At 53.3% G+C, this 11,118-nt stretch overlaps 1 protein-coding gene across 3 annotated transcripts; it reads left to right on the top strand.

Annotated features, from left to right (window-relative positions):
• The first annotated feature begins 4,656 nt into the window (after window positions 1-4,656).
• APOE (apolipoprotein E) lies at window positions 4,657-9,631 on the top strand. 3 transcript variants are annotated; one of them, XM_065926286.1, is made up of 4 exons: window positions 4,657-4,776; window positions 7,756-7,821; window positions 8,301-8,490; window positions 8,773-9,631. In XM_065926286.1, exons 2-4 carry the CDS (start codon window positions 7,779-7,781, stop codon window positions 9,488-9,490), a joined length of 951 nt encoding a protein of 316 aa, XP_065782358.1. In that variant the 5' UTR covers window positions 4,657-4,776; window positions 7,756-7,778; the 3' UTR covers window positions 9,491-9,631. The 3 variants fall into 3 exon arrangements, with proteins under 3 accessions (XP_065782358.1, XP_065782356.1, XP_065782357.1); XM_065926284.1 differs by lacking the exon at window positions 4,657-4,776 and adding an exon at window positions 6,848-6,945; XM_065926285.1 differs by lacking the exon at window positions 4,657-4,776 and adding an exon at window positions 6,971-7,133.
• The last annotated feature ends 1,487 nt before the right edge of the window (window positions 9,632-11,118 follow it).

Raw genomic sequence — 11,118 nt, forward strand, 5'->3', positions numbered from 1 at the left:
ACTTCTCCTGGAGTGGGGGAGGGGTGGGCTGGAGTCTGACTCATAGGCAGGGAGAGGCTGGGGGCGTCAGTTCTGCACACCTAGGGCTTAAGCAAGCTGACATCGCTTGCCCCTCTCCAGACAGGGGAACTGAAAGTTCATCTCACTCACACAGTGTCTGGGCAGGGAGGCTGCTGGCCCGTGATGACCCCTTATAGCCCAAAGAAGCCTCTCCACCCACTCCCTGCCAGCGCTTTCTGAGGCCAGAGCAGACAGGCTGACTGCAACCCAGGATGGACTGGCACTGGGGCTCCCTTCCTGGGACCAGGCATCCAGCCTCCCCCGCCCCAGGGAATCCAGTAGTCCTCACCTCCTAAAAGGACCAGGAGTGAGTCCCAGCCCCTCCAGTTCTTCCAGGCTGACTTTACTGTCACCTCAACTCTGAATCTCCTCTTGAAAGAGGAAAGTGGGCAAAGCGGCCTCCATCTTGGCTGCGGGACTCCCATTTTAGACTGATTGTGAACTGAACTTTGGGTGCTCTCCCAGTGGACTTTGAGCTATGTGCCCGGTATCTATGGAAACAGCATACCAACTGAAAAACAGACCCCCTGGATAAAAGGACTCCAGGACTCATACCTAGACTTCCCATCACCGAAAAGAATGTACTAATCTACCCCAGAGCAAAACACATTATCTCCACAATACCTATTGATATATGTTAGCCTAATTAGCTGTCTGGACTAATATATGAATCATGGTTTAGCCCCTTTGTATTATCCAGGCTAGTTTCGAGGAATTTGGGGATGTAGGCTTGAGCACGTACACTTATGGTATGGTATATAAGGTTGTCACAAAAACTGACCTGGTCCTTGGCTAAGAGGAGACTCTGCCTTGGGCCCACAAGTATAATAAACTGCACTCCACTATTTGCGTTGTCCTGAGTGAGTTTGCTTCCCGGAGAGCATGGCTTCAACATTTTTGGTGCATTGGTCTGGAAGCTCCTCACTTCGAGGCGACAAGTCCCATTTGGGGCTCCTCAAATTCTAGGTGATTCAAGCCGGGGCCTTGTGGCTTGAATTACCTAGAGGGGGCAGGGTACCTCGCCCCTCTGGAACGATTCTGCCTTTCAACGCCCAAACCTCTCACGTTAGCAAATAGTGGACGGCAGTGAGGGAACTGAGCGCTCAGGTAAGGAGGGTCCCACCCAATAGGGTGGAAGACGGGCCCTGATAAACCCCCTGGGAGGGATTAGAGAAGTGCACGGACCTATTGGTGACCGATGTGTGAGAGTGACTGCAATCGTCGGGTACAGGTTGACGGACGTGACAGGGCTTTAAGGAAGGCTCTATTGTGAATGTCATTTAGGAGGTGGTGTCTCGGGAAAAATTAGTATCAGGCAATTGCAAGAGGGTTTCTGGGGGAAGAAACTTGGTCTCTGTGTACACCTATTTGCCCTTCCCCAGGAGGTGTTCCATCTGCTGTGAAAGTCTCAATCCCCTCAAGCTTGTTAAGGTAGAGAAAGGGAAATACATAAGTGAGTACAAATTGGCTTTTCCGGAGATAGCCTGGGATGTGGGTTATTTAACTCACCTGTGCTTTTGTCCACAGCTGATCAAGCTCACCCAGGCAGAGAAGGCATTTAAAGTTTGGGGAGAAGTAGTCCTAGACAAAGTGATATTCTGGTTCAAGCGCATAAAACAACAGGAGAAAGCACGCCGGACTCCCCCTATCCCTCCGGGACTTGGCAGGTAAAGCTCTTTTCAATCCTATCAGGGAAGAAGCTGAGTGGCAATTCAAGTGCTTCATCAAGTGAAAATATCAGAAATATTGGGGGTACCGGAAACTCCACCAGCAGGAGAAGGAACACTCCCGGAAAGGTAGGCAAAATGGAAGGAAACGGATCTAAGGCAACTAACTATCCTGGACAATATGATCAAAAGTTTCAAAAAGGGGTTCAGAGGAGATTATGGGGTAAAAATGACACCTGGCCGGCTACGCACCCTCTGCAAGGTCGCATGGCCTGCTTATGGGAGCTGGCTGGCCACCAGAGGGCACAGTGGACTTGAAAATAATAAAAGCAGTCTCTGCGATAGTCATGGGAAATCCTGGACACCCAGACCAGTTCCCATACATAGACTTCTGGCTAGAGCTGGCCCAAGATCCCCCACCATGGGCATGACTTTATATTCAAAATGGAGAGGGAAAAAGGCACAGAAACGAACTGATGATAAAAAAGAGATTCTACAGGATCCAAATGAGGAACTTCCTCACCCACTGTACTAGATGATGAACCCGCCCTCAAATGTGTCGGCCAGGGGCCTTAACAGCCACCAGGCCGAGGCCATAGGATATTCAGGCACCACCCCTGTCCCCGGCCCTTCCTTCAGCCCCCCAGAGGTCATAGAGCCGCCACCCCAGCAGGCTCCAAGCCCAACGGGAGGGACCCCTGGATACCGCCCTCCGGATTCAGCTCCTGCCACAGAGGCACGGCATAAGCTCTACCCATCGCCCCCGCCCCCAGTGAGTCCCGCTGAAACAGGGGAGGGGAACACTGGAATTAAACAAAGACTGTGCTCCGATAAGGAGTTAGAAGAGAAGACACCACTTCAGAATTCCCTTAGGGAAGTCCAGCAGGCCCCCATACAGGGGAAAGACAGTAATTATCACCAGCCTCCCACGGCCGACTACTATCAGTTATTTTCACCTACTGATACATTGAACTGGCAAAAATATACGCCACCATATTCAGAGGAGCCACAGGGCATGATTAGACTGATGGAAACCATTTTTTGTACCCACCAACCAACATGGGATGATATTACCCAATTATCAACTTCCCTCTTCAGTATCAAACAGCGGTACAGAATTCTTACTGAAGCAAAGAAATGGCTGCTAGAAATGGTTCCAGAAGGGGTTGTAAACCCACAGAGGTGGGTGGAACAAACCCTTCCCAATGATAGACCTAATTGGGACTATAATACAGATGAGGGGCGAAACCAATTAGACAGATACCGTACAGCCATTCTACAGGGAGTAAAAAGGGGAGCCCACAGACCTATGGATACGGCAAAACCTACCGTAGTAGTACAAGAGGCTGAGCCCCCTTCTGAATTTTATGAAATACTGTGTGAGGCTTATAGACTCCATACACCGATCGACACCGAGGCCGGGGCTCCCACATCTTTGTAAACTCAGCATTTGTGTCACAGGCTTATCCTGATATTAAAAGAAAGCTCCAGAAGCTGGATGGAGTATTATCAATGTCCAGCTCCCAACTAATTGAAATTGCAAACAAAGTATTCAGAAATAGAGATACGGAAGCCAAGAAAGAAACTGAAAAAAGATGGAGGGAGGACAATAAGAGAGCAGACCAGAGATTTGCAATGCTAGCCGCGGCCTTGGAAAAGCCTGCTGGGCTGCCCATGAAAGCCCTTCCCTCCTGGGGAGGAGACCAATCCCTCAGGAGACCCCCATGAAAGCCTAGACCCACGATACAACCCAATCAGTGTGCCCGGTGTCGAGGGTTTGGCCACTGGAAAAACGAATGTCCTAAAATCGCTCAAAACCGGGAATCAACCAGTACAGTGGTAGGCCTTGACGGCCTACAGACCAAACAGGGATGCTGGGGCTCAGAGACACAGGTCCACAAGAGCCCAGGGTAACATTAAAAGTAGGGGGACCGTCTTATTGACTTCATGGTGGATACTGGAGCAGGACTGTCAGTAGTAACTGAGCCCGTGGCACCGCTCTCAAAAAAACCACTGCCATAATTGGGATATCTGGAAAGGAAATGATTAGACAATTCTGTAAGCCCCGAAAGTGCCAAATGGCTGGGGGGGCGCACCAAGTGACTCATGAGTTCTTATATATCCTTGAATGCCCAGTACCTCTACTGGGAAGAGATCTACTCTCTAAACTGGGGGCACAAGTGAGCTTTTCCCCCCACAAATGCCCCACTTTGCACATGGGCCCCGCTACTTACTTACTCTCCCTCTCAGTTACCCCACAAGACAAATGGAGGTTACATGAATATACTGAGAAGAGACTAGAGGGGATGAACAGCCAGGAGGAAACACTAGCTCAACAATTTCCCGAGGTCTGGGCGGAAGGAAACCCCCCTGGGCTTGCCAAACACCACACTCCAGTAATAATACAACTTAAGCCCAGTGCCACCCGGGTTAGAAATGCCAGCATCCATTGCCCTTGGAGGCTCGTCTCTGCATACTGCCACATATAAATAGACTGAAACAGGCTGGCATCCTAATTAATTCCAATCAGAATGGAACACACCAATCCTACCAGTTAAAAAGGAAGGAGGACAGGACTATAGGCCAATACAAGATTTAAAGCTGGTCAGCCAAGCTGCCGTGACCCTGCACCCCACAGTCCCAAGCCGATATACCTTACTCAGCCTTCTCCCTCCAAGTGCAAAAGTTCTATATTTGTCTGGACTTAAAAGATGCTTTTTTCTGTATGTGCCTAGCCCAGGTATCACAACTAATTTTTGCTTTCGAGTGGGACGACCCAACAGGGGGCGCCAAACAGCAACTAACCTGGACTCACCTCCCCTAAGGGTTTAAAAATTCTCCAACCATTTTTGAGGAAGCCCTGGCTTCGGACTTAGGCGCATTTCAGCCAGAAAAGTTTGGTTGTTGGCTGCTGCAATATGTGGATGATCTGCTCCTGGCCGCTGAGAATAAGGATGATTGCTGGGAAGGAACCAAGGCCTCGCTGGGACTGCTGATGGAGGCTGGTTACCGGGTCTCGAAAAAGAAGGCTCAGATCTGCAAGGAGGAGGTGAGGTATTTGGGATCTGTTCTAAAGGGGGCACAAGGCCGTTGGGCCAGTCCAGCGCCATGCCTCTGTCTGTGATGGACGGCCTCCCATGGTAGGTATCACCTCTACAGAGGGGTGACATGCCTAGCTTATGGGATTTTTTGCATCAGGCAAGACAACAAAAATCAAGTATAGAATGGCTTTAGACATACTCACTGCCGCACAGAGAGGAACCTGTGCCATACTTATGGCTGAACCTTGTGTATACATTCCAGATCTATCTGGCAATGTAACGGCTGCTTTGGGTGGCATGAGGGACCAAGTAAAAGCAATGTCAGATGAAAATATTCCCCCTGGACCTCATCCTATCTTGGGTAAAGGGTGATTGGTGGAAAACTGTGCTTACTGTTATTATAGTCATTTTAATTGTTCTGTTATGTGGACCTTGCATTTTACAATGTGTTGTTAACTCTGTATCCCAGAGACTATCCTCACTTTCCCAGATCAGTGTTAGGAGGCCTAGGGTACAATATAGTCCTATGAGTGATGCTCCCACTGAGAGTTAGGAGCATCAAGAGGGACGAATGAAAGTGGAAAGTGGGCAAAGCGGACTCCATCTTGGCTGCGGGACCCCATTTTAGACTTTGGACTGCATGCCTGAGAGTTCTCCCAGTGGACTTTGAGCTATGTGGTCAGAATCTATAGAAACAACACACCAACTGAAAAACAGACCCCCCGGATAAAAGGACTCCAGGACTTGTACCTGGACTTTCTGTCGCCAAAAAGAATATACTAATCTACCCCAGAACAAAACAAATTGTTATCTCCACAGAAACTATTGATATGTGTTAGCCTAATTAGCTGTCTGGACTAATGATACATGAATCATGGTTAAGCCCCTTTACATTATCCAGGCTAGTTTCCAGGAATTCGGGGAGGAGGGTTTGAGCACGTACACTTATGGTATATAAGGTTGTCACAAAAACTGGCCTGGTCCTTGGCTAAGAGGAGACTCTGCCTTGGGCCCGCTGGTGTAATAAATTGCACTCCACTATTTGCATTGTCCTTCTGAGTGAGTTTGCTTCCCGGAGAGCAGAGAGCGTGGCTACAACACCCTCAATTAAGGATGCCCATCTGTGAAACAGCTGGGGTTCCTGAACAGGGCTGCAAGGGAGGGAGGGACAGGAGTGTTCACTGTGGCCCGGCACAGAAGTGAAGTCCAACACAGGGCCACTGTTTGCCAGCTAACCCTAGTTATTCTTGGTACGCACATAGCCTGTTGCTTCACCGAATGACGGTGTTAAGTGAAGTCGCTCAGTCATGTCCCACTCTTTGCGATGGTGTTAAGTGCAACTCTTTTCCTGGTTTTGTGGACCAAGAAACTGGATGTTCAGAGAGGCTAGGTTGTTGGCTCAAGGTCACACAGCTGACAACTGGCAGAGCCTGGATTCAAGCCTGAGCAATTTGGTTCCGGAATCCACAGTCCTAAGCAGGCAACACCCATGCTTCAAGCCCAGAGAAAGGAACAATACACAGTTGGGGAGAAATGCTGGATTTTCAGGTCTCAACTGGGGAAGGGGGCTCAAGAGAGGCACTCTCCTGTGCCCAAGGTAACAGCCCAAGAGGGAGCTCATGTTAAAGTCCAGATTGCACTCTCAAAGCCTGGGCTATTAGCAGGTACCTTACACAGTTCCCAGAACTCCTATCCCATTTCTATCTGGGCCGGCTAGCTCCTTTCCCCCTCCCTACCCAGAGACCCAACCCCCTCCTTCCTCTAACCAGGGATTTCAGGCCCCCAGTCCTTTCCCCAAATTCTATTCATCCATCTGCTGGAAAAGAGAAGGGCAGGCAGGGGATGGGTACTGTGGGCAGTGGCCTGTCCCAGCCCTCACCAGCTCACCCAGAATGGAGGAAGCCGCCTGAGTTACTGGGTGAGATGTCATCTTTTCACGGGGGCTGGGAGTGGTGGCTGCCAGGCCTCCAAGCCCCACCCCACCCCACTCCTGGCTGTGTGTGAAAGGGGAGGAGGGCCCACCTCGTGACCCGAGGGGGCTGGCCCAGCTTGCCCCAGCTCTGGAGGAGTGGGCGGGCCAGGGGGGGAGTCCTATAATTGGACGAATCTGGGATCCGTGAGTCCCTGCTCAACCCCGAAGGCGAAGGACAAGGACGCGGTTTCCGGAGGCGAACGCGGTGAGAGGCAGAGCTGGGGGCACGGAGACTCGAGGCTTCTGTGGGGGACGGGCCGCGGGAGAGGTGAACGAGGTGACGGGTCCGACGCCTCCCGGGCCAGGACAGAAGCCGGAGCAGAGGCGGAGGCCAGAGACAGGGAAGCGGACCGAGAAGGGTGGGGAGCAGGCGCATCCCGTTGGGGCTGGAAGGTGGGTTCAGGGGAGCAGCTGGACCTGCAGGAAAAACCAGACGAGACATGCCCAGGACCCACTAACTGTTACCGTCCTTTATTGAGCACCTACTAGGAGCCCACAATCAACCTAAGCTCTCCGTTAGGGGGAGGCTCCGGGGCGGCGGCACGGTAGCTAAAGCGTGGGTTGGAGGACTTTTTTAATGAGGATTAAATTAGCGAATATGTGGAAGACAGCGTTTAGATGTGAAGTTGGAGCTGAGAATGGGAAGATACGGTAAGGAATAGGACGATACGGTGAGGAATGGGAAGATACGGTGAGGAATGCGAGGTCGGAACTTTAGAAAGTCCAGCGGGGCTTTCAGGGAACTCCGGGATGGAGGGGAGGGCCGGGTGAGTGGAATCTGAACCCTGGGAGAGGGATGGAATTTAGGTGGCGGCAGACCTGGGGATGGTGAGATAAGAGAAGACAATGCGGGAATGAAATAGACAATGAAGGGGCCGCTAGGTAAATACTTGGAATTGGATTAGGATGTTGCTGGGATGCGAGGCTTTGAAGGCTAAGACCGGATCGGGCAGGGCTCTGAGGGGGAGGGGGTTCCCCCCACCGGGGGTTGAGTGACAGTTTCTCCCTCCTTCAGGTTGGCCAATCGCAAGCCGGAAGATGAAGGTTCTGTGGGTTGCCGTGGTGGTCGCGCTCCTGGCAGGTATGGGCGGGGCTCGCCCAGGTTCTTTGCCCCACCGCCTCCCATCCAAAGCTTGCCCTCCTCCCGTCCGTGGGTCCTCCCTTCTGCTGGTCTATCTCCCCAGGTCTGAGGTCTCTCTGACATCCCTTGGTTCTGAGCTGCAGTTTTACTTTCTCTGAGCCTCAGTTTCCCCATCCTTAAAATGAAAGTTTCTCGTGCACTGCTGTCAGGCAGGTAGTGAGGAGCAGCTAAGTGTCAGCGGTGATTATTCTCTATCTGGGGCTGTTTTATTCTCTATCACCCCAGCATGGCAGTACTCGGACCACACACAATCCATGCTTGTCAAGTGATTAAACAGGCTGGGCGTCTCTCCACCCCCTCCCCACCCCCCATTGCTCTAAAGAAGCCCACCAGCCTCTGTGGAGCACCTCCTCTGTACCGGGTACTGTGTGCCTGGAGAGGGCGGAGGACCCTGACCGCCGTGAACTTGCTGTGTGCAGGATGCCAGGCGGATATGGAGGGAGAGCTGGGGCCCGAGGAGCCCCTGACTCCGGAGCAGCCCCGGAGGCAGGACAGCCAACCTTGGGAGCAAGCGCTGGGCCGCTTCTGGGATTACCTGCGCTGGGTGCAGACCCTGTCTGACCAGGTGCAGGAGGAACTGCTCAACACCCAGGTCATTCAGGAACTGACGTGAGTGCCTCCGCTCTGGTCCCTGATCCCTCCGGTGGGCAGTGTGTTCGGGACCCCAGTCTCCTCTGATCTGGGTTTCTTTACCTTCCCATCACCAACACTTGGGGGGGGGGGGTCTAGCTTCTGCTCATTTCTTGCTTTCTTTTCTCCTTGAGCTCCTGGTTTTCCCTCTCTCTGATCCTGTTCTTCAGTCTTTCCTGTTTGGCACCTTCCTCTTCATCTCCCTCCATCACCCTAGCTCAGGATCCCTACCTCTTTCCATTCGCCCCTCTCGGCCCCCAGGGCGCTGATGGAGGAGACCATGAAGGAGGTGAAGGCCTACAGGGAGGAGCTGGAGGGACAACTGGGCCCCATGGCCCAGGAGACACAGGCCCGCGTGTCCAAGGAGCTGCAGGCAGCCCAGGCCCGGCTGGGCTCCGACATGGAGGACTTGCGGAACCGCCTGGCACAGTACCGAAGCGAGGTGCAGGCCATGCTGGGCCAGACCACCGAGGAGCTGCGGGCCCGCATGGCCTCCCACCTGCGCAAGCTGCGCAAGCGGCTGCTCCGCGATGCCGACGACCTGAAGAAGCGCCTGGCCGTCTACCAAGCGGGGGCCAGCGAAGGCGCCGAGCGCAGCGTGAGCGCCATCCGCGAGCGCCTTGGGCCCCTGGTGGAGCAGGGCCAATCGCGGGCCGCCACCCTGAGCACCCTGGCCGGCCAGCCGCTGCTGGAGCGCGCCGAGGCCTGGCGCCAGAAGCTGCACGGGCGCCTGGAGGAGGTGGGCGTCCGGGCCCAGGACCGCCTGGACAAGATGCGCCAGCAGCTAGAGGAGGTGCGCGCCAAGGTCGAGGAGCAGGGCAACCAGATGCGCCTTCAGGCCGAGGCCTTCCAGGCCCGCCTCAGGAGCTGGTTCGAGCCCCTGGTGGAAGACATGCAGCGCCAGTGGGCCGGGCTGGTGGAGAAGGTGCAGTTGGCTCTGCGCCCCAGCCCCACCTCTCCGCCCAGCGAGAATCATTGAGCGCCCGGGCATCGCCCTGGGGAGCCCCCCAGCTCCCACCCCGAGCCTCCCGTGCCCCCAGCCTGCAGGAGGCCCTGCTCCTGCCCCAGCTGTCCTCTTGGTGGGCCCTAGATTAATAAAGATTCATCAAGCTTCATGGCAGCTGCTGGGCGTCAGTGTATGATTTGTCACAGCTCAAGCCTCAGTTTCACAGTTTTTCCCCTTGCTGACTACACAGCATCCTGCCCCCTGGGCCTGTGTTTGTCTCTTTTCTTTGTGTCTGTTTCCTTCTGTCCCCTTTTAGAGTTTCCCGGTGACTCAGTAGTAAATAATCTGTCTGCAGTGCAGAAGACTCAAGAGACATGGGTTGATTCCTGGGTGGGGAAGATACCCTGGAGAAGGGAATGCAACCCACTCCAGTATTACCTGGAGAGGCCCATAGACAGAGGAGCCTGGCGCGGGCTATGGTCCATAGTAAGTGACTTAGCATACAAGTCCCCTTTTAAGTCTCCCTTTTTCCTCCATCTCTACTCACAACTGCTCACTCTCTTCCTTGACTCTCATCGATTTGTGGCTGAGACAAGGTTCTGGAACAAATCCACCAGTGGGTTAAACCCTTTGGTTGCCCCAGACTACTCTGGGCAGAAAGAGCAACCTCGCTGAGCCTCGTTTGGCCTGGCTTCACAATATCTGCCTCATGACTCAAAAGACTTCAGACCACTGCTGTGAATACTGAGCCATTTTCTGGACTTGCCTGGTGGTCCAGTAGTAAAGAATCCGCCTCCCAGTGTAGGGGACACGGGTTCCATCCCTGGTTGGGCAGCTAAGATCCCACATGGGAGGCTACTGAGCCTGCATGCTCCGGAACATGCCTTCTGCCTTCTGCCAGAACAAAGCCCCAGTGTAGCTAAAAATGATAATTTTTTTTAATCAAGCCATTTTCAGTTCTTTATTTCCCACTCTTATTCTCCCGCCTGTCTTACCTGATTCTGCCTCCTTCCCGCCTCTGTCTCCATGCTATTCTCCCTGAGACGTTTTGTTTTTCTGTCTTCCACTCTACCCCCATCTTTTCTCTCTCCCTCTGGTTCCTCTTGCCTGTGTGTGTGTGCACGCGCGTGCGCACACGCGCATGTATGTGCTCAGTTGTGTCTGACTCTTTGTGACTCCATGGGCTGTAGCCCGCCAGCCTCCTCTGTCCATGGAATTTTCCAGGCAAGAACACTGGAGTGGGTTGTCATTTCCTCCTCCTGGGATCTTCCCTACTTAGGAATCAAACCTGCGACTCTTGTTTTTCCCGCATTGACAGGTAGATTCTGTACCACTGCGCCACCTGGGAAGCCCTCACTTGCCCCTGGTGTGGCTTATTTCTTTTTTCCCTTCTTCATCTGGGTTTGCCCTCGCCACGATTTTGCAGCACATGGACCCTCTGCCTTTCACCCCTTCCTCGTGTTTCTTCTCTCCTCCAAGCGGGTTGTTGGTTTCTTATCTACCCTGACCAAGCCTACTGGGTGCTGGGAGCAGACTGCAGAGAGGCACACAGGGTCTGCAACAGGCCCCTGCTGTTTAGGGCTGGAGGAGCCGGTTGGAAATTGACACTCAGAGAAGCTTGGATGGAGCCTGGAGGTGCCAACGCTGTCCTCTCCCACGCC

This window comes from Muntiacus reevesi, chromosome 2, assembly GCF_963930625.1.
Source record: "Muntiacus reevesi chromosome 2, mMunRee1.1, whole genome shotgun sequence".
Classification (NCBI taxonomy): Eukaryota; Metazoa; Chordata; class Mammalia; order Artiodactyla; family Cervidae; genus Muntiacus; species Muntiacus reevesi.

What these genes read in the sequence shown, in the direction of transcription:
- APOE (XM_065926286.1), top strand. Translation starts at nt 7,779, where the DNA reads ATGAAGGTTCTGTGGGTTGCCGTGGTGGTCGCGCTCCTGGCAG. An exon ending in GGTGGTCGCGCTCCTGGCAG is followed by an intron (nt 7,822 to 8,300) that starts GTATGGGCGGGG and finishes TGCTGTGTGCAG; the next exon opens with GATGCCAGGCGGATATGGAG. An exon ending in CAGGTCATTCAGGAACTGAC is followed by an intron (nt 8,491 to 8,772) that starts GTGAGTGCCTCC and finishes CTCGGCCCCCAG; the next exon opens with GGCGCTGATGGAGGAGACCA.